At 43.2% G+C, this 23,819-nt stretch overlaps 1 protein-coding gene across 14 annotated transcripts in view; it reads right to left on the bottom strand.

The window, feature by feature from the left end:
• The window catches only part of ITSN1 (intersectin 1), a 225,997-nt gene that overhangs the window by 149,174 nt on the left and 53,004 nt on the right, over nt 1-23,819 (bottom strand). For all 14 annotated transcript variants that reach the window (XR_016233033.1, XR_007914559.3, XR_011387720.2 and 11 more), the window contains exons 2-5: nt 17,245-17,304; nt 15,348-15,440; nt 14,124-14,187; nt 5,126-5,286 (exon numbers count right to left, since the gene is read on the bottom strand). Coding sequence is in view for 10 of the 14 variants with exons in the window: in XM_051833603.3 (XP_051689563.1) it covers nt 5,126-5,286; nt 14,124-14,187; nt 15,348-15,440; nt 17,245-17,272 (346 nt within the window). In the remaining 4 variants the exon portion in view is untranslated. The remainder of the gene's footprint in view (nt 1-5,125; nt 5,287-14,123; nt 14,188-15,347; nt 15,441-17,244; nt 17,305-23,819) is intronic.

A 23,819-nucleotide genomic window follows, 5' to 3' on the forward strand; every position in this document is an offset into this window, starting at 1 on the left:
ACGCTGGAGTACCTGGGTTTGGTACCAACCTCTTGCTCCTGCCTCCAGCAGGTGGCCAAAGTGTGTGGGTTCCTGCCACCCATGTGGGAGGCCTGCACTGACCTCCTGCCTCCTGGTGCAGGCATTCAGAGAATTAGCCAGTGGATAAAAGGTGTCCCTCAAATTAATTAATTTTAAGAATAATAAATGACTGCCTTACAATTATATGTATAGAAGCTATCAAGCACATTACCTGCATCTTGTTTAATTCAGATTCATCCTCTATATCAACACATATCAATATGTATGAGTTTGACCCTGTCAGTTTTAAAATCCAAAATTGTATAAAATATTATCCAATGACTACACTAAATTATACTCCAAATCATGGTGTCCACTTAAGTAAAAATGACAATCTACTGAAACAACTAAAAACCATTAAACATTTATCATAAGCCATCATTCAGATTTTCAAAAGGCTTGACAACAGGCTACTGTATTGAGCAAGTCAGTTAACCTTTAAAATTCTTACCTTATCGGTACTACAGACCCATAATCTTGAAAGGAAATTTACTTCTAAAAGACACTGAGAATGAAGGCTTTAAAATACCTCAATGAATTAGCACCCCAAAAGACTATCCAAATCCAATCAACAACTTAAGGAACATACACACACACACACACACACACACACACACACACAGCTGCTTAATTACCAAACAGGTAAAAGTAAGCTTCTAGGTTTGTTAAAATCTTCCCTTACATCATAATTTCTTTTCCTTTTTTTTTTTTTTTTTTTTTTTTTTTTTTTTTTTTTTTGACAGGCAGAGTGGACTGTGAGAGAGAGAGACAGAGAGAAAGGTCTTCCTTTTTGCCGTTGGTTTACCCCCCAATGGCCGCTGCGGCCGGCGCACTGCGCCAATCCGAAACCAGAAGCCAGGTGCTTCTCCTGGTCACCCATGGGGTGCAGGGCCCAAGCACTTGGGCCATCCTCCACTGTACTCCCGGGCCACAGCAGAGAGCTGGACTGGAAGAGGGGCAACCAGGACAGAATCCAGCACACCGACCAGGATTAGAACCCGGGGTGCCAGCGCGGCAGGCGGAGGATTAGCCTACTGAGCTGCGGCGCCAGCCTCTTTTCCATTTTAAGCGATCCACTCGGTTTTTAAATAGGTACTGCAGGCCAGCGCCGCGACTCAATAGGCTAATAGGCTAATCCTCCACCTTGTGGCGCTGGCACACCGGGTTCTAGTCCCGGTCGGGGCACCGGATTCTGTCCTGGTTGTCCCCCTTCCAGGCCAGCTCTCTGCTGTGGCCAGGGAGTGCAGTGGAGGATGGCCCAAGTGCTTGGGCCCTACACCCCATGGGAGACCAGGAGAAGCACCTGGCTCCTGCCATCGGATCAGCGTGGTGCGCCGGCCGCAGCAGCCATTGGAGGGTGAACCAACGGCAAAGGAAGACCTTTCTCTCTGTCTCTCTCTCTCACTGTCCACTCTGGCTGTCAAAAAACAAAAACAAAAACAAAAACAAAAACAAACAAAAAAAAAAGGCACTGCAGAGACTACCATCCTTTCTCAACTGACTGCCTTTTCTGAAGAAATGATTCTCTAAATAAACCCATCTACCCAAGGCTGTGTTTCAGATGCCTTCACCTTTTCCAGGCTTGGTCCTAAAATTCTCCTGTCTCTCCCATGTCATGAATTTACTCCTCTACAGAAATTCAGAGGCACCAGGCTGAGGTGCTGCTCCAGCTGTCGCTTCAGGTTATAAACCCTCTCTCCTACCCCAGGCCTCCCATCAGGCTTTGGGAACTGCTGGCTGGGGTCTAGCACAAGCTCCTCAAGTCCAACCCATCCAACACCTCTCCGCCCGCCCCATTCTTCCTCTTTCTCTCAGAAGCAACTCAGACAATGGAGCACTGTCTCCTTGAAACACCTTTTCCTGGTCACTGAGACACCAGCCTTCTCCCATTTCAATCCTGTAGTCTCAGTTTCTGGCTCCTTTGTTTTTAACCAGAGCTTCAAGGTCAAATCACAGGAGGCTTGGTTCTCTATCTTCTGCATCACTTTCCACCCAAGATCTCTAATTCAGTCCGGAGTTTGCCAACCATACTCAGAGCTGACGGATCCCACCTCTGGATCTCACCCTTGCTCAACATCCTGGCCACCCTAACAGCAAAAACTTCCATCCCTTCCCTGCCCCCGAACCACTTCTCTTCCTGTTATCCCCATCTCAGCAGAAGGCTGCACCATCCCTCTAGTCATCGAGGCCAAAAAAAAACCTCAATTCTCTTTCTTTACTTCTTATTTCAAACTCACTGAGAAGTCTTCCTCCAAAAATGAAGGTTCTAATCTGTCCACTACCATGACGGTCACCACCCAGATCTACATCACCATTTCCTCCTGCCCACAGCAAAAGCCTCCCAACTCGAACCCAGGACTCCACCCCTGTCTTCCTCCTCTCCAGTCTTCAGATGACAGGGATCTATCAGCCATATCACGCCTCTGCTTTTTCAAAGCTCTCTAGCCCTCGATTGCACTTAGGAAAAAACCCTCTAAGAACTCCCAATCTTTTGTCTTCTGCCTTACCCCTGACCTTTTGGCCGATGATGTTTTCCTGTTTGTTTCTCAGATACCTACAGATACCAACCTGGTTTTTGCCTCAGCTCTGGATCTCTGGGTCTCCAGGTCCTTTTGTCCAGAAAATGTCTCTGCTAGGGATTCATGGGGCTCTCATCACCTAAGTCAGCTCAAAAGTCAGGTCCCTACAGAATTCTTCCCTGGCCACAAAGGCCCACCGGTCTCCCTGTCCTATCACCTTGGGTCAATGAACTGAATGCAATTTAATAATTATCCGAAATTATTTACTTATGAGCTCACTTTTCCCAAGGTGAAAATAAGCTCCATAGCTGCAGGAGCCCTGAGGGCTGGCTTTCCTCCTTGTCCTAGCAGTAGGACACACAGTAGGGGTGTAAAAAGTACTTAATCCAATGAGCTCAAGTACTCTGACAAAACACAAGCCAAGCAATGGAAAGACAAACTCCTCTGAATTAATTAGGTCCAGAGTTAAAGAATTCTGCTGTGGGAAGACACGCTAAGGGAACAAGGTATCAGGCAAGCTCAGAGGATTTCCCAGAATACAGCTGGGTGCCCTGCAGCCAGAGTATCCGTGGACCCCATTTTTCTTTTCTATAACACAGGGGAATCGAAGAGAACGATCGCTTACACATCAGTCAGCCTTGATTCTACAGAGCCGACATCTGCATAAACCTGTGTCACCTGGCTGTGTTGGGGGTGCTTAAGGCGGGGAGGGAGAAGGTACTGTGAAAATTGACAGCCTTTAGGAAAACGGTGGGTTGGGACAAGCTCTACCTCCATTTTAGAAATACAGTCTTATGCAAATTGTTCAAGTTGTCTCATATATAACAGGGCTACCAATTTCTGCATAAGGTTAGGATTATTGTTGGACTCAAAATGTATGGGAAGGCACAGAAAAATCTAAGGGACAGCGCAGGCGTGGTCAGACGATTTTTAATAGAAATGATCTGTTCTCAGGGAACTGGAAGACCCCAGGTTGAGTGGAGAGGTGAAACTATAAATACTATCTGTGCATAAACTTGGGGTACCTTGACCAGAACTGTGAACTTTTCACTTCTCCCATGTCCTGATATTCCCTCATGGTCTATCCTCTTAAAAAAAATCATTTGCTAAAAATACCTGTACAAGGAGAACAAGGCGAGAAAAGGTAGGCAGAAGCCTGGGTGGACAGTTCTGGGCTGCCTGTCCCGATGTCCGCTCAGAAATCCGAGCAGGTTCCTCAGTAGCAGTGGCCAGTTACCTAGGTGACTGTTAAACCCTCCCCGCAGTTGGGCCATTCCTTCCCGAAAATGAATCAGCAATAGCTCCACATCTGAACTTCTTACAGCAGAACGGAATAGGAGAAAACAAACTGAATGCTACAGGAAGAATCACTGACCCTAGGGCTTGAGAGAAAAGAGGAAGTGAGATGCTTCTGGTCCTCTGACCTTTCCTCCACTTTGAAGTGTAACACATGGGGCTTGACCAGAAACTGGCTAAAGGCGCCTTCAGGGATTTGGAGGGACTTCCACCCCCAGGAACCTGGTTAACCAGATGAGTAAGTACTGCGACCACACTAGGGATAAGACAAGGCATCTTCCTTGCCTGTGCTCCTACCTGGGTTTTCCTTCTTCTTCTGGACCACTGCCTAAAAACTCTTCAAAATTCAACCTTTGTCCTTATAAAACCAGCTTTGTGGCTAACCTCAAGAAAGGCAATACATAGTCTGCTTTTAATGGAAAATCTAGTTAAGTAAAACAAGAGCATCTTAGCTTAGCTTAGCATTAATGTTATCACACACAACAGGCATTACTATTCTTTTTCTCCTCCCAAATACACTTCATTGTATCACCTGCCATCAGATACACCAGGAGGAAGACAGGAAAGGGTCTCTATCTCTAAGTTTTGTCTTTTGTTTCAACTGTTGAAAAACCTCCCATGAACCAGATGTTCAATCTGATTACTATAATCATCAAGCCAACCCAAAGTTAAAGTTTAAGGTGAGAACAGAGAAGAAATCAGATCAACTGAGGATCTCAACAGTAACTACAGTGATCACCAATTAATCTTTAGGGAAAGGATCTAGATAACAATACAATTATTTTTGAGACAAAATGTTTATTTTTTCTATTCCGTTTTGTTCTAAGGAGGAACTTAATATGCTCAAATACCTTCATATTGTCAACTAAAAGATACTTCTGGATACCCTAATCCAACAGAATTGCTTATGCACCTGTCATTATGAAAACAGAAAACCAAAACAAAATGTAACAATACGAAGGTTTAATGTGAAAAGCAAGAAAAACAGAAGCAGCGGCAGCAGCAGCGGACCACACGTTTGCCCCTTTCCCCTGACAAACTGCACTTGTGCCTTCATGTCTATGACGTTCATCCCAGGGCGCAACTGCGAACGGCCCCCTTCCCTCCAGCACTACCTTCCTGCATACGGCCACCATTTTTCCCGCGGACTTACTATGTTGTAATGCTATAAACTAAGAAGGGGGAAAAGGGAAACATTTATTTTGGAAATACAGTATGAAATACGGGAGCCAATGCATTGTCACACTTACCAAATGCTGGTGCACTAGAAATCGCAACTGGCTGCTGTTTCATGACAGGGGGAAGTGCAGAGGGGAGCTGATAGCCTTGCAGCTTCAGTTTGATAAGTTTCATAGCTATGGAAAACTCCACTTGATCCATCCTTCCATCGTTATTCATGTCAGCTAGTGCCCTGCAAACCAGCAGCATGGACTCAGAACAGCTATGACCGTAAAAGAACTTCTCCCAAACCACCACTCCCACTGACACAAGAACAAGTAATTAGCTCCTTTTCCCTTGGGGAGAATAAAACAAAACTTGAAATCCTGGGAAAGTTTTAAATAAATATAAAATCCTCCTATTTTTTCAGTCTGCTACTACTTACTTATATGATACCTCAGGCAGTTTTCAGTCCAAGTGTGAGGATTTGTACTTTAGGCATCAACAGAGAGTTTCTTTTTGGAGTGATGAAAATGTTCTAAAATTAGATAGTGGTGATGGCTGCACCACTTTAAATATACTGCAAACCAATGAATTATGCACTTCAGAAAGATGTATTTTACTACTTGAATTATGTTGCAATAAAGCTATTACCAAAAAAAGGGTTCAGAAACACAGTGTTATTTCTAGAGATACATGGTTAGATTGTGTTAACTCCTCTACAGAGCTCCGTAAGAGTCAATGAGGGGATGTGACATGGCATGTTATACTGTCCATGCTACTAACCTCTAAAGCTCCTATCCCCCCAACTTTCAGAGACAGAAAAAGCTCCCATGTACTACTTCACTCCACAAATGCCCACAACTGTGGGGCCTGGGCACCAGGAACTCAATCCAGGGGTCTTAAGTGTGCGGCAAAGACCCAATTACTTGAGTTATCACCACTGCTTCTCAGGGTTTGCATTAGCAGGACGTTAGAATCAGAACTCAAACCTAGGTGCTGTGATATGTAGGTGTCACTCAGTCGCCTTAAAGGCTACACCAAATGCCATTAAGTGTTTTTTAAAAGACATTCAATTATTTCAAATAGTTTTCATGGAGACGAAAGTTCCCATTAGTCAACATCAACTTGAATAGTAAATAAGGAATTGATCAATCAGACAGACGCCCCCACCTTATTCCCAAGTCAGTGTCCCAAAAGGTGGTGTAAGAAGTAGAATTATCCAGTAAAAAGAACAATGAGTGGCAATGGGGAGAAGAGACTTTCTGGTAAGGATTTAATCAGAACAATTTAGTGTTTGTAAAAAAGAGCAAGAATAAACATGTAACCCTCTGATTCTAGGGCTTAACTTAAAATCCCCCACCATAATCCCAACATTTACTTAAGAACTTTGTAGTTCTCAAAAACTGTTCTCAGTTAAAAAATCTAACAGTTGGACTCCTTGGAGACAGAAAACTCAAAGGAATCTGGGGGAATACAGTCGTTAATCCTACAAAGTTTAGCCCTCTACTTATACATGCCCAACACACTGCGATAGAGTTGGCTTCCACTTCTAAAGACTTCTCTGCAAAAACAATTTCAGTTCTGCCATCCATTAATAGTTATTTCTCCAGTTCTCTTTATTTAAGAGTCCCCAAAAAACTAACTAAATCTTAAAATACTGAAACTAAATCCACAAAAATTCCAAAGTAAAAGTATGTGCTAAAAATAGTCTAACTCAAACAATTCCTCCATAAGACTCTTAAAACAAAATGATCTTACAGATAATATTTAGCCTGATACTGTAAGCTATATATAACAGGCAGGGTTGAGATAAGAGGGGAACTAAGGTGTGCTGGACGAAAAGCCAAAGCTTTTTGTTTGATTTGAACAAATAGGCCACAGAGTTACCACTCTTACACACACTGTTGGTGTGAAAGGTGATGCACTCATAACGGTGGGCAACTGTGTACGCCGTTATCCTTGGACCCGGCAATTGCACACCTAGGAGTTTACCCTGGGTAAAAACTGAAGACATGGCTCCAATAACATAAAAATACATATGCATAAGCTCATCGGTGGCTGCACTCTTCATAATTGCAACATAATAGAAGGAATCTAAATGCATGAACACAGGAGGCAGGCTGAATACCCTGTGGTCCATCCTCCACGATGAGCACTATGTAACTATAAAAAGGAAATGAGAGAGATCTCCATGGATTTCCAGGATATGCTGTTAAGTGAGACAAGCAAGAACAAAGCAGTATCTATGGGACGTTACCTGTTATGTAAGCAGGAAGAATAAGTAATATAAAAACATACAGAGTTGTGGCACGAATTAATCTGCTTCGCATATGAAGGCCAGTTCAAATCCCAGCTGCTCCAGTTCGTATCCATCTCCCTGTTAATGCGCAGAGAAAGCAGAATGGCCCGAGTGCTCGGGCCCCTGCACCCATGTGGGAGACCAGAATGAACTTCCAGGGTTCCGGGACTGGCCTGGCCCAGCCCTAGACATTACAGCCATTTGGAGAGTGAACAAGCAGGGACAGAACATCTCTACCTCCCTCTACTTTCAAATAGATAAATAAATCTTAAACCCAACGGCATTTTAAATAAGGAGCATATCCACAAAGGGGGCGGGGGGGACTAATCCAAGTTACTTTCTTAACATAGAACTTCATGTCTTCAGTGTATAAACCAAAGAACTACAAAGTAAGCTTTCAGTCTCCTTAATAGAGTTGTGAGTAGTGACTATGAGTGTAGTGAAACTACTTTGTGCAGGTTGTAGGAATAAGGTGGAGGCCAGGCTCCTCTTGGCCCAGCTGAAGCCTGCCTATTGGAGGAGCTAGCCTCACCCACGAGGCCTTCTCACAGCTGCTCATGTCCTGGGTGGTGCCCACTAGCTTGGAAGTAAAGCCACGCAATAGTGCAGACTAATATAGTGTAGCCATTTGTGGGGAGCAGCTCGGACTGGACTGAGTTACTGGAATTAAGACTTATTCTATGCATTTGCTCTCCCACAATATGGCGCTGGGAGAGAAGTAAACAGCTTCCGCACAGCTGCCTCCAGTTCAGCTAATAAACTGTAGGACTTGCTCCTGATTGGAGGAGAGCAGCGTACTCGGCGTGTGGGCAGCCGAGTTAGGATTGGCGGAGGAGGACTATAAAGGAGGAGAGAGACGGCATGCACCAGGAACATCTATGGGGAACATCTAGCTGAAGGAACACCTGTGCAGCCCCCGAGAAGAGCTGGCCGGCGGTGTGCCGCTCCCCTGCGGAAGTGGGGAATGTGGCCAGGGGGAACCGCCCTTCCACGGAGGTGGAAGGGATAGTAGCCAACCCGGGAAGAACCAGCAGCAAACCCGGGAAGGGCCGAGCAGACGAAAGAACAGCGCAGGGTCCTGTGTTGCTCCTCCACGAAGAGGGGGAGCGACATAATGGTGCCGTGACTCGGATATGAAGCCTAGGCAGGACTTAGTGTCGTTCCTCCACGAAGAGGGGGAGCGACACCATTCATTTATTCATTCATGAATCAATCATTCAGGGGAGGGAGGAGGGACACCCATGATGGTGCAGGCACTACCTAGGAACTGGAGTTACAATTGTGAAAAGCTTCCCACTCTCACAGGGTTTACATTTTGGTGCAGACACTCAATGAGAGAAGAAATCAGAATAGAAATGAGGTGATGGGTGCCATTAGGGTAATAAGAAAGAAAACAAAGAGTGGAGTGGGTAGGTAGAGGAACCCTCTGAGCAAGCCACACGTGAAGCCTCACAGGTAAGGAACCACACAATAGTTACAGTAAATACCAAGGGCAGGACCCCGAGGCAAGGAGAAAACTGGCCCGATCTGAGCGTATTAAGATCAGCACAGCAGGAATGCAGAATTCAAGAGTGATACAAATAAGAGTATAAAAAGCAAAACCCAGATCCTATCAGGACTTGCAGCCTTGGTAATTACTTTGGATTTTATTTTCAATGGAGAGTTTTAGATGGATTTACTTTTAGAAAACTATTCCAGCTGCTATTTTTGAAATGGAATCTTTTGTTTGTTTTGCTTTATTAGAATGGCAGAGAGAGACTGATTCATTCTTTGCCTACTGGTCCACTTCCTGAATGGATGCAACAGCCAGGTCAGGGACAGACTGAATCCGGGAGCCTGAAACTCCATCTGGGAGAAGATGGCTCAACTCCTTGAGCCCCTGCACCCACGTGGGAGACCTGGAAGAAGTTCCTGGCTCCTGGCTTCAGATTGGCACACCTCTGGTAGTTGTGGCCATCTGGGGAGTGAACCAGCGGATGGAAGACCTCTCTCTCTGTCTTTGCCTCTCTGTGTAACTCTATCTTTCAAATAAATAAAATAAATATTTTTTTTTTAAAAAAGGAGGGGGTAATTGAGATTGTTAAATTGAGCCTATTGGGACCCAAAGGGCTTCCTGACAGGAGCTCAGACGTGTGCTCGGAGTGTGCAGCCATAGGGCTGCTTGCCCTGCCTCAAGCCTGGCCCCCAACCTAGATCCCCACACAATTCCAGCGCTGGCCTCGCTGTCTCTGCTCCCTTCCTCCCTCTCATGGGCCGATTTCTAGGTGGGGCTCCCTGGAGTCCCCTCATTTCTCCATTACTGAGGGCCCAAATGCCTGGGATTCCAAAGCCTTCATCCAAGGTCGTTTTCTCTCCAGTACATTTCTGGCTTTTGTCTTGCCCCACCCTCTCCAAACCAGGGCAAAGCTGAAAAAATTTTAAGCACTTCAGTTGCCAAAAAGTATGTTTGCCAGGTTCCTTCCAGTTCCTTGTTAGTAAGACCATTTCTAGGAAGACGTATCGTGTTTGGCCACTGTCAGAATTTGGCATTACACACACTGACTTAACTCCATCCTCTGAGAATCCGGGGTTCCTTGTATTCTCCTCTGGAAATCAGATGTAAAGGACAAAGAGTCCCTAAAGTATGAATAGGTTATAGTTCAAAGGTTTATGAACTAGTTAATGGAATACTTTCTATGGGGAACAAAACTTCACGATGGTTTCTAACATAGAATACACTTCAGGCCATGCCACTCATATATCTGAACCAAAGTCAGGAAGATAGTACGAGAGAGAGAGAGAGACCAAAAAACAGTTCTCAATTCTCAATCCCAAATTCTCTTCAGAACAACATAGGGACTGCCTAATAAAACTTCAAAGTCAATCTCATTCCTCTCTCGACGAGAAGAGAGAGCCTGCTCTGGGCCCCATCAGAAAAAACAAGGCAAAATTAGTGTAAGAGGGTTTCATTTTGCGACTGTTACCACTAACAATTTTGGATCTGAGGTCAAGTACTACTGGTAGTTGTTAAGTGAATGCGTACAGAGCTAGGAAGTTGGAAGAGAGATCTTGCTCCGATACACACTTAATTATTCCCTCACAACAGAAACTGGTGGTTCATTAAATTTCAAAGATCTTTTCTTAGGGAAAAGATACAGGCATTTCTTGAAAACTACTGTGAATAGAAGTGAAATATGCCATCACAAATATATTTTGCAAAAATGTCAGTCAAAAAATAAACATATAAAGAACATTTTTGATTGCGCTAAGATTGCCAAATAATCATCTTTAATGATAGTAAAATTTTCATTAAAGGAAAATGAGCAAAAATGGCTTTCAGCCAGTCAGCTAAAAACACTTCAGAAAACTAAAATTATCTTAATCTTAAAAAATAAATCCAGGGGCTGGTGCTGTGGCATAGTGGGTAAAGCTACCACCTGCAGTGCCAGCATCCCATATGGATGCCGGTTCAAGTTCCTGCTGCTCCACTTCGGATCCAGCTCTCTTCTATGGCCTGGGAAAGCAGTGAAAGATGGCCCAAACATTTGGGCCCCTGAACCCACATGAGAGACCCAGAGGAAGCTCCTGGCTTCAGAATGGCACAGCTCCGGCCGTTGCGGCCAACTGGGGAGTGAACCAGTGGATGGAAGACCTCTCTCTCTCTCTCTCTCTGTCTCTTTCTCTCTCTGTAACTCTGTCTGTCAAATAAATAAATAAATATATAAATCTTTTTTTTAAAAAAGTAAATTCAGGGGCTAGAGCTATGGTGTACAAGGTTAAGCATCCCTCAGCCTGCAGTGCCGCATCCCACATGGGCACTGGCTCAAGTCCTGGCTGCTACACTTCTGATCCAGCTCCCTGCCGTGGCCTGGGAAGGCCGCGGAGGATGGCCCAGAAGAAGCCACGGGCCCCTGGCTTCAGATCAGCCCAGCCCAGGTGGTTGTGGCCATTTGGCAAGTGAACCAGCAGATGGAAGAGCTCTCTCCCTCCTTCTCTCTCTGTATTTCTGCCTTTCAAGCAAACAAACAAACAAAGTAAATACATGGCTACTACTTGACGTTCCCATTGATACTGACGGCCACTTGACGATCTTCCCCCCCTGTTGCTGAGGGCCTGTCTCCTTCCCTGGGCTATAGCTATGGGAGCACACGTTTTGTCTGTCCGGTTCACTAGTGTCGCCAGCATCCACTACAATCACCAGCCCATAGTAATATTTTTCAGTGACTACGTTGTATGAATAAATGCGGAGTGAGGGGCCGGTGTTGCGGCACAGGTTAAGCCATGGCCTGCAGCAGCACCAGCATCCCACCTGAGAGCTAGTTCCAGTCCCAGTTGCTCTGCTACAATTCAACTCCCTTCCATTTCTTCTTCTTCTTCCTGTTTTTTAAAAGATTTACTTATTTATTTGAAAGGCAGAGTTACAGAGAGGCAGAGGCAGAAAGAGAGGTCTTCTGTCCACTGGTTCACTCCCCAGATGGCCCATGTGGGTACAGGGGCCCAAGGACTTTGGCCATCTTCTACTGCTTTCCTAGTCCATAGCAGAGAGCTGGATCAGAAGTGGAGCAGCCAGGACTTGAACTGGATCCCTTATGGGATGCCAGCACTGCAGGCAGCAGCTTTACCCACTATACCACAGCGCCGGCCCTGATCCAGCTCCCTTCTAAAGTGCCTCAGAAAGCAGCAGCAGAAGGCCAAGTGCTCGGGCCCCTGCCACCCACATGGGAGGTCTAGAAGAAGCTCTTGGCTTCAGCCTGGCCCAGCCCAGCCTCGTGGCCATTTGGGGAGTGCAGAGGATGGAAATCTCTCTCTCTCTCTCTGTGTAACTTTCAAATAAATTCTAAAAATCTTAAATTAATAAATGTGGAATGAAGCTTTCTTGCAGAGTATTCATCATAAAATCTGCTTCTTGAATGAACCCTCAAGAACTGAGAATTCAACGTCAAAGCACATAATTCAGCAGAGGAAGATAATAATGATGCCTGGGAAAAGGGTCCCCAGTGAGCGGCCTTGGTGATGGCGTGAAATCTGTCTTACATCAGGATGCAAAGCAAAGCAGAGCCTTACAGCTACAACAGGTGTGGCCCAAGTGTCTTACATCTGCACAAGCACTGACAGCACAGTGCTCCTCCGCTCACCTGTGCCTGACTTCTGGCTCACCGGCTCTGTCTCTCTGAGCCATCTGCTTCCTTTTAAAAATAATTCCAAAAATACTTGGCTATCTGATGTTTCTGCTGGGGAATGGAAGTTAAAACTAGAAAGGTTTCCTAGTAAAGAGCCCACTAGTTGAGAGAGACAGTCTGGCAGCCAATATGTTGACAATGAGGAAAAAGAAAATAAAGCAGATATCCAAGAAAAGTGAGGATTCTGGCACCATTCAGTTACATCCAAACAGAAACACAGCACATTTATCCCTTGAAAGGTTTGCTATTTCAGAACATAGTCAATGACTTTCATTATGACAACACTTAATTTGCAGGAAAGCTTGGATTATACTGTGTAGACTATGCTCAACTACAACAGCAGCTATGTCAGTCTTCATTAATTTGCATAAAATCAGAAATTAAAGTCATGTAAGGGGACAGCAAATTAGCTGGAAATTGTACTAATGTGGAATACACAGCCACTGATATTGATAACAACTTCCTTTTCTGGGTTTTCTTTTGAAGATCTCTTAAGAGCCACATGTCATACTCAGTTTTTTACATGAGTACAGTTTTTCTGTTCATTCCCTCAATACTCTGTTATAAAAATAGAGGCATTTCCATTTTCTAGATTTGAAAACTGAGGTCAGAGGGTAAATATCTCTTCCAAATTACAGAGACAGAAAGTGGCATGACTGGATTGAAATTCAAGTGTAGGAGTACAGATGCAAGGTCGCTACCTCACAGCAAGCTGTTCCATGGTGCGAGTAATTCCAGGAAAAATGAAGTACTAAGTGCTAAGAACGGCATTTTGTGGGAAAATACAGTTTCTTACAGGACAACAAAATTCAGCCTGCCCCTCAAGGTCATGGGCCTGTATTTCCCATTGACTTTTACCAAATCTCTTTCTTGCTTGTGGCTGCAAAAGACTGAACACCTATTTGTGGTAGTTAAGGAATTCATAATATTAGGTGTTTGCTACATATTATATTACAACAAATCCTGGCATTGTTTTGTTTTTTGAGAAGAGGGGCATATAGATAGCAAGCTCTTTCCCACTGGTTCACCCCTGAAATGCTTGCAATGGCCAGGGCTGGGTCAGGAGTGGAACCCGAGTCAGAAATGCGAGCCAGGTCTCCCATGTGGGAAGCTGGAACCCAAGTACTTGAGCCTGCAGACTCCCAGGGTATGTACTGACAGGACGCTGGAATCAGGAACCAAAGCCAGGTGATAAACCCAGCTGGTGAACCACGAGGCTAGAGGCCTGCTCCCAATTCTGCTGATTTCTGACTTCGCTAACTCTCAACTACATGTTTTATGATTTCTCCTTCAATCAATGAAAGATGAAGAGCCACTCCCTTAAAGAGTAAGAAATGTAGAACATTCACAAGAGTATGGATGATGTGGAGGAAGCCAAAACAAACTGATGAGAAAAGATCAACATTTAGAGGCTTCAACTAGAAAATTAATTTTTCAGACATTCAAATGTCATTAAAAAAAATTTCTATATCAAAAAGATACTTTTCAATATTTCTCTGGTAAGAAAGAGTATTTCTGACCAGAGATACATGTTTTCCTTCCATATAACATAAAAAAAATCATACTACCAAGTAAATAGAACTGCACAATATCTATTTCACATTCTGCTTATGTAAAATTCCAACTTACCATATCTGTGCTAAAACAGGTTGAGGTAACCCAGATTGAAAAAAAAAGTTTCTTGCTTGATCACCTGTAATTTAAATGGAAAAAGTTTCAGGAATAACAACAGCTGACAGAAATCCTCTTAAAGCATTTTCATTAGGAAAGTAAAAGGCTGGTAATCCTATAAATACTGAATGCAATACATGACAAAGTCAAATTCTAAGCCTACAAGCAACAGTGAAATGAATCCATCAACTTTAACTTTAGAAATTAGCACTTCCTAAGAGAGGTCTACCATGTGCTGGGATAGAGCGTTTACTTGAACAAATCTGCAATGAACTAAGATGTTAACAGCGGAAGCAAAGCATCCCTGCAGGAATCCCTGGGAGACTGACGACCAGCACTTCTACTTCATACTATCTCCACTACTACTATCTACTGATAGATATATTTATGGGGAGTAAGCAACAATGACTCAAAGAATCACATCAGTGATGAATAAGGAACCAGTTAAAGAGATCTACTGTACAAACACATTTAAAACATTGATCCAGGAAATCTAGATACCATTTTTTAAGGTGAATTCCAGAAGAGTAATCAAATAAAAGAAAATGTACAAAAGGAACATCAGAGAGACTGCAATAATATGCTTTAAACAAACAACAAAAAAAAGCTCAAAATCTGATAGCAGTTTTCTAAACCAGTTCAAGATCAGAATTAAGCAAGTGTTTTAGCTCAAGGGCCACAGTCTAATCCTCCATTACCTAAAAGAATGTGGCCTTTGATCCAAACCAATTCCCAACAGTGATACGCCCTAGGGAAGATGTGAAGGGGCTAAAGGAAAAGCAACTGCGGAAACAAGCTTTGGGGCCGGCGTTGTGGGGTAATGGGTTAAGCCACTGGCTGCGACGCCGGCATTCCAGGTAGGCCTCTGCACCCACATGAGAGACCCAGATGAAGCTTCTGGCTCCTGACTTCAGTCTGGCCCAATCCTGGCTATTGAGGCCATTTGGGGAGTGAACCAGCAGATGGAAGATTTTCTCTCTCCCTCTCTCTTCTTTTTCTGTAACCTATGCCTTTCAAACAAACAAAATCTTTTTTTAAAAAGAGCTTTGTTAAAGCAAGATAAGTAAATGTCCCCCGTGGTCCTATGTGCTCACTTCAGCTTTGTAAAGTGATACATGCACTAACAAGTGATACATGCACTAATAAGGTAATAAGGAAAAGGGTAAATATGTGACTGATTACCAGTAATGAATCCGGATCTTGGCTTCAGGCTATGGAACTGCTGGTCATGCTTCGCCCTCTCCTCCACAGTGATGGCCCACACGTCCAGGCTGCCTGCAATCCACAGACAGACACTCAGTGACCCTCTCACCATCTCCATAGTAATTTACCAATTCCATGTGATGAACGGTTTGACAAATTAACATTAGTTTGTCCTTGGAAGGTGTGCACACAATGTTAGAGGGTAAAGGAGGACAAAAAAAGAAACAAATTAGCACAAATTCCTCTTTTACAAACTTGTCCTATAATCCAATAGTTAGGATTATGTGGAGATACAGTATGTTAATAACTAACATATTCACATAAACCTATGCAACAGACCAAGTTAACTTAAAACCACTATCAGGTGCGTTAAATGCCAAAGGCAGAAAACTTACAAAGTTAGCCTTGCAACTAGAATCATGTGTTATTCCGTGAAAAATCCCCTAAGAGTGGTAAAGATGTTCAAAATCCAATACTCAAATATGTGGTGATGGATGCACTACTCTTCATTTACTAAAAATCATTTATACAGTTAAAACTAGTAAATTTTACAGAGTGTAAATTATACTTCACTAAAACTGTTTTTTAAATGAATATTCCATTTAAAAATTAACATTCAATTAAGGAGAATGGGATTTTTGGCTCTTCAGTTTTGGCTCTTAGACTAATTGGGCATCCCTTGACTACTGACAACTTCCTAATTTTAGTTCTTGGTCTTCTCAAACAAATTCACTAATTACAGATTACACAGGTGGAAAGCTTCCAACAGTTCAGGCACCTTTCAAAAAAGTGAGAACATACAACAGGTATGTTTACACAAAATATGAAAGTGCCCGCACAAAAGCAGAATGTCTAAACCTGGCACCGCCCCCTCTCTACCGGGCCTGCTACGACAGTGGCAGGTCAAGTGGGGGTCCACTCAGCCACTGTATGTGACCAGCACCATGCCAGACTGCAGAGACCAAGTGGTGTCCAAGTCAGAGATGATCTCTGTCCTCGGGCCAGAGTCCTGCAGCTTCAGAAGGAACTCTGGAACTATAAACAAGAGGAGAAGCAAAAAACCAAGAATTGTGTAGTAACTAAGAAGAGGGACCAAAAAAAGCACAAGAAAATAAAAAAGAGTAACTAGTGACTGCGAAGCTCACAGGAACCCTGCCAGACAGTGTCACAGGACAGGGCCGGATGCCTCCTCGCTGTCTTACTAACAGCTATATTGCAGCTGCCAAGAGTGATCTGTAAATAGGGCACACGCTCAGTTGTTTAAAAAAAAAAAAAAACAAACTTGGCAGGTACAAAAGAACACCATTTAACCATTTTCTACGATGGTTAAAAAAAAATCCCTACAACCCACAATTTATGCAGAATGACCAATCAAACAAATAAACAAAACAAAAGTGAAATGACCCCAAAAATATGCTGTAAAGAAAACACAGGCATGGAGAGAAGAGTTCACTAAATGAGACCCGGAGACACAGGAATTAACTGTAATATATGCAGCTTCTTTATACACCAATTGGAAAAACAAACCATAAGAAATGTCTGAGACTATCAGGAGAATTTTAACATGAACGAAATATATCACGAATTCTACAGGTGCAACATGTGGTGTATAAACTGTTATAGGTTTGATCATAGTATTATAGAACTGCACACATCTTTTAGACATACAAGATAAAATATTGTTGGAAATGATATTACGCTTGGGAGTTGCTTCTGAAGAATCCAAAGGGAACAATATTGGCCATAAGTCGATAAAAATTGAAATTATATGATGAACTACAGAAGGATTATATTATTCTTTACATTTTTCATTGAAAATTTACCATCATATCATGTTTTAAAATACATTAAAGAGAGGAAATTTTTGAAAACTTACCACCAAAAGGTGTTGGAAACTGAGCCATGGTTCCGTTGCTTTTACCTTGCTAATCGACGCCTGTAACAGAAATGCAACATTTGAGTTTATGAAAATTTCACTTCTGTATACTCAGCAATACATTGACATGTGGTCTTAAATTATCAGAAGACTGATACTACAGCCAGGGTACAACTTGACAAAGGAAAGTTACAATGGGGGCCAGTGGTGTAGCACAGCACTTTAAGCCACCGGCAGACCATGTGGGTGCCAGTTGAGCCATGGCTGCTCCATTCCAATCCAGCTCCCTGCTAATGCATCCAAGCACTGGAAGATGGCCCAAGGTGGGCCCCTCCACACACATGGGAGACCCAGAGGAAGCTCCTGGCTTCGGCCTGGCCCGGCCCTGACCATCGTGGCTGTTTAGGGAGTGAACCAGCGGATGGAAGGTCTCTCTTGCCTTTTCTCTCTGCCTCTCATTCTACCTCTGTAACTCTTTCAAATACATAAATAAATCTTTTAAAAAATAAAATTATGAAGGAATTCATGCATTCTCTGCATACTTTCCGAGGTACTGAGGAAAGTTGATCAATCACTGACAACAAGAAGCTGTTTAGTCTAAGTATTTGAAAGTCAGAGTTACAGGGACACACTCACACACACACACACACACACACACACAGAGATCTTCCATCTGCTGGTTCACTCCCCAGATGGCCACCACGGCCAGAGCCGAGTAGTCCAAAGCCAGGAGCCAGGAGCTTTTTCTGGTCTCCCAAGCACTTGGGCCATCCTTGCTGCTTTTAGTGGATTTGTGGTATTTTTATAAACAGGTTTTTACCATGTTTCAGTAGTTTTCCTCTATTGCTATTTTTTTTTTTCACAGTGAGAAATGAGGATATCCAGGGCTTTATTTTGTAATGCAGAGGCCACATCGTGGCCCCAACCCCACTTCTCTATTGCTATTTTACTTAACATTCTTATTAAGGAATGGTTGTTAAATTTTTTGAAACCTTTTTTGTTAGTACTTAATGAAATAATCACGTTTCTGATTTAACACTGCATTATAGTGATAAAGTTCATAGTATTAATTATCTTACTATTTATGTACATAATAAACCAAATTCAGATATACATGTTAATCTTTTACTACACAGACAAGTTTGATTTCTTACTATTTCCTTTAGAACTTTTGCTTAAGAAACTGTTATGTATAATTTCATGCAACAAAGTGGCAAATACAGAGGAAACAGATGGATTTTCTACCTCCCTAAACGTCTGCAAAAATTATCTTCTTAATAGGCCACAGAAAGAACTGGAAATGCAAAGATAAAACATTAAAAAGATATAAATAAAAATGATTTTGGGGTGAGATTTCGAGGAGTAAAGTCTGTTACCAAGGTCTTTCCATAAAGAAAGACAGCAGAATCTCAGCCAGGCATCAGGATCATTAACTCTTTTGGTCCAAAGTGTATTTAATCATCATCAGTTTCTGGCAGTGCTCTCAAAGTATCCGCTGTTCACCAACCCACCCCACACCTTGGGAAACAATTCCCCGCTCGGTGGGAATCTCTTCCCTCAGAATCTTCATGCCACCAGGACCGCATGAGACTAAACGTGTCTTGGCCCTTAATGACACACGCATCTCCATTTCCCTTTTATTTTAGCTCTGTTGCGTGACTACCCACTAGTCTGCTACCTCCAGCCTGGGTCAAATATCTCTAAACTAATACTTTTCTCTCTTCCCTTCCTTAATTAAAGCCCAATTCTTTTCATGTCAGTGTTCTCAACTGGATATGAGTAACAATCAGTCTAATAAAGCTAAATCGCTTTGATGGGTAAGTGAAAAATGTACCGTCTGGGCTCATTTTAACTAATTCAACTGCCAAACTCTGATTTAAGGATGAGGCTGGACTATTCCTGCTTACCTTTCTTCTAACCACAGTTCTACGGAAGCTATTCACATCTGTGTTCTGCTCCACTCTGAGGGAGCCCCAGATAAAAGTAGCAATGCAGAGGGAAGTGAAGATCTCAAGACTTGCAATCCCATTGCTTTCTCAGGTCTAACCTACCTGGACCAACCACAGTGATAACATCCTGGCTTAAGGTATCGTGTTCCTATTTTTACTTATTTTTTTTAAAAGATTTACTTATTTATTTGAGAGGCAGAGTTAAGACAGAAAGACGGAGAGGTCTTCCATCTGCTGGTTCACTCCCCAAATGGCTGCAATGGCTGGAGCTGGGCTGATCCAAAGCCCGGAGCTTCTTCAAGGTCTCCAACATGGGTGCAGGGGCCCAAGCACGTGGGTCATCTTCCACTGCTTTCTCGGGCCATAGCAGAGAGCTGGATCAGAAGTGGAGCAGCTAGGACTAGAACTGGCATCCATATGGATGTCCGCCTCACAGGCAGAGGCTTAACCTACTATGCCACAGCACTGGCCCTTGTTCCTGTTTATATACATTTGTTGTGCATATACCTAGAATTTCAAAAAAAATTTGCAAAAAGCCACTATGTGTATATATATATATATATATATAGTGCAAATTATATAACATATAGCCAAGATTTTTAAGTTCCAGCTCTGCTACAGCATTTTAAACCCACTATTGCCTCTCTGTTCTACTCACTGAAATTAAAATCTATGGACAAAACACAAAAAGGGAATGGAACTACCTGAGAACAGTAAGAAGCAAAGGAAAATAGGCAGAGTTTAGAGGGAGTCAAAAGTTTTCCCCCATTTTTGTTCTCTCGTCTCTAACAGCTGTGCCCCAGGGGTGGGTCTCATTCAAGGAACTATGCAGTGAAGTAACAGCACAACACTGAAATTCCTACAGAAATCCAGTGTTTGTGGCCAAGGAGCTAAGAGGCCAGAGTGTGGGGGAAACCATGGAGGAGAGGGCTGGAGCGGGAGACTGCCAATCCCGTGAATGATGCGTCACTGGTCTCAGGTTCACAGCTGTGTGTGGACAGGCAGAACAGTCCCAAACAGCACAGCACGGGTTTTTGAAAACTGAACTGAGAAGGAATTGAATGAAGTGAACTGGAACCCCCATCCACAGACAGCAGAGGGAACTGTAACCAGGACAGATAACAGCCAACACAAACCAACAGTGTCCAACGGAGAATCACAACAGCACACAGAACCCAGACAACGTGAAACTCATTATGTCCTGGATATAATCCAGAATTATTTGACATACCAAGAAGTAGGGAAATCTGACAAACTCTCAAAAAACAAAAAGAAAACAAAACAAAACCCTGGAATCTATAAATGCCAACTCTAAGATGAAAAAAAAAATTGAAATTATTACAGATTTCGAATTTATTGCCTGTTTCATCACATAAAGGTAATAAACAAATGGAATAAATGGAAAAATAAGTTCTCATCAAAGAAAAATTAATCTAAGAACAATCAAATGAAAATTTTAGAGAGAAACTTAGATCTTCAGGAAGGAAGAGCCCAGAAATGGTAAATATCTGTGTAAATATAACACTATTTTGCTTATTAAGACCTATAGCAGGGTCTGGTGTTGTGTCCTAGCAGGTTAAGCCACCACCTCAAACACTGGCATCCCATAACGGAGTACGGGTCTGAGTCTGATCCTGGTCTCTGCTAATGCACCTGGAGAGGCAGCATAAGATGGCCCAAGTGCTTGGGTCCCTGCCACCTTCAGGCGAGACCAGGATAGAATTCCAGGTTCCTGGCTTCAGCCTGAACCTAACCAGCCACGGCAGCCATTTGGGGAGTGAACCATGAATGAAGACTCACCCGCCTACCTCTCTCTCTCTTACTCTTTCAAATAAACAAGCAAATCCTAAAGAAAAAAGAGAAAATCTCTTCAAACAGATAAAGCATTTATGAGAAAAAAAAAAAAAAAACCTACTGATGACATCGTAGTTAATGAGTAAAAACTGAATTTCTCAACCTGAGACCAGGAGCAGAGTGAGGACACCCTCTTTCACCACTTGTATTCAATGCTATTCTGGGGCTTCTAGTCACTGGAATCAGACAAGACTAACAATAGCCAAAAAACTGGCATAAAGACTGCAAGAGAAAAACTAAAATTCTCCTCACTCACAGATGATACAGTTGACGCAGTTGTTTAGAGAGAAAGTCCTACAGATTCTAGAAAATGTCAACTCTAGTTAACAAGAGAATTTAGCAAAATTGCAGGATAAAAGGTTAATTTATTAAAATCAATCTCACAATATTAAAAACTGTAGAATTCTCTTTCAAATAAATAAAATAAATCTTTAAAAAAAAACCTGTAGAATTCTCAGAAATACATTTAACAAGAGGCTGGCACTTGGCACAGCAGATAAAGCCGCCACCTGCAGTGCTGGCATCTCATATGGGTGCCAGTTCGAGTCCCGACTGCTTCACTTCCAATCCAGCTCTCTGCTGTGGCCTGAGAAAGCAGTAGAAGATGGCTCAAGTCCTTGGGTCCCTGTACCCACTTGGAAGACCCAGAAGAAGCTCCTGGCTTTGGCCCAGCCCAACTCTGGCCATTGAGGCCATTTGGGAAGTAAACCAGCAGATGAAAAAACCTCTCTCCCTCTGCCTTTGCCTCTCTGTAACTCTGCCTTTCAAATAACAAATAAATAAATCTTTAAATCTCTGTCTCTCTCTCACTGTCTAACTCTGCCTGTCAAAAAAAATACATTTAGATATATAGGGCCACTACAACCAAAACTACAAAATATTGCTAAGAAAAATTCAAGACCTAACTAGATAGCCTAAGTCCATGGGCCGCGCGTGGGAGACCAGGAGGAGGCACCTGGCTCCTGGCTTCGGATCAGCGCAATTCCGTCCGTTGTGGCCATTTGGGGAGTGAACCAGCAGAGGGAAGACTTTTCTCTGTCTTTCCCTCTCACTGTCTGTAACTCTACCTCTCAAATAAAATAAATAAAATCCAAAAAAAAGAAAGATTCAATGTTGTTAAAGGGCAATTCTGCTCAAATGCAGCTGTAGATTCAATGAAATCTCAATCAAAATGCAATACAAAGAAACCAAGAGTAACCAGAGTAATTTTTAAAAAGACCAAAATTGGGAAGATTTTAACCTCTCTCATCTCAAGGTTACTATAAAGCAATAGCAGTCAAGACCTTTGGTCCTGGACAGGCCGGTCAATCGGACAGAAAAAACGAGTTCAGAAATAGACTCACATGTGTTTGATCAATTGATTTTGGGCAAAGTTGCAAAGGCAAATCATTGGAAGAAAAAATGTCTTTTTTTTTTTTTTTTTTTTTTTTGACAGGCAGAGTGGACAGTGAGAGAGAAAGACAGAGAGAAAGGTCTTCCTTTGCTGTCGGTTCACCCTCCAATGGCCGGCGCACCACGCTGATCCGATGGCAGGAGCCAGGTACTTATCCTGGTCTCCCCATGGGGTGCAGGGCCCAAGCACTTGGGCCATCCTCCACTGCACTCCCCGGCCACAGCAGAGAGCTGGCCTGGAAGAGGGGCAACCCGGGACAGAATCCGGCGCCCCGACCAGGACTAGAACCCAGTGTGCCGGGACCGCAAGGCGGAGGATTAGCCTAGTGAGCCGCGGTGCCGGCTGAAAAAATGTCTTTTTAACAAACAGAGCTGGTCCCTAACAACGGCCTGGGAAAAGCAATAGAAGATGGCCCAAGCTCCCACGTGGGAGATTTGAAAGAAGTTCTGGATTCCTGGTTCAGCCTTGGCTGTTGTGGCCACCTGGGGAGTGAACCAGCAAATTAAAGAGATGCGAGTGCTCTCTCCCCCTCCCTCCCTCCCTCTTTCCCCCACCACCCTGTAACTCTGTCAAAAAAATAAATAAATCTTTAAAAAAAAAAAAAAAGCCGTATCAACTAATATCCATATAACAAGAAGGAACACTGACCGCTCCACACTACACAAAGATTAAAATGGGTCACAGACACAATGTAAAGCCATAATATAAGCTGTACATAAGAATTCTAAACCATGGGAAACTATCTTCATGACCTTGGGCTAGGCAATTTCTCAAATCTCAAAGGAGCATGGTTTAAAGAAAAAAAACTAGTAAATTGAGCATTATCAAAATGTAGCTCTTTGGCTGGCACCGTGGCTCAATAGGCTAATCCTCTGCCTTGTGGCACCGGCACACCGGGTTCTAGTCCCGGTCGGGGTGCCAGATTCTGTCCCAGTTGCTCCTCTTCCAGGCCAGCTCTCTGCTGTGGCCAGGGAGTGCAGTGGAGGATGGCCCAAGTGCTTGGGCCCTGCACCCCATGGGAAACCAGGAGGAAGCACCTGGCTCCTGCCTTTGGATCAGCGCGGTGCACCGGCCACGGCGGCCATTGGAGGGTGAACCAACGGCAAAAGGAAGACCTTTCTCTTTCTCTCTGTCTCTCTCTCTCACTGTCTACTCTGCCTGTCCAAAAAAAAAAAAAAAAAGTAGCTCTTTAAAAAATACCACAAAGAAAACAAAAAAGCCACACAGGGAGAGAAAATTTGTGACACAAACATCAAACAGGAAAAAAATTTATACCCAGAATACATAAAGAACGCTTACCACTTAAAAATAAGACAACTCAAGTGAGAAAGTGGCTAAAATAAATCACAGAAATGGCCAATAAGCCCAAGAACAGATGT

The sequence above is a fragment of the Oryctolagus cuniculus genome, chromosome 4 (assembly GCF_051225735.1).
Source record: "Oryctolagus cuniculus isolate XC-2025 breed Fujian yellow rabbit chromosome 4, ASM5122573v1, whole genome shotgun sequence".
NCBI lineage: Eukaryota > Metazoa > Chordata > Mammalia > Lagomorpha > Leporidae > Oryctolagus > Oryctolagus cuniculus.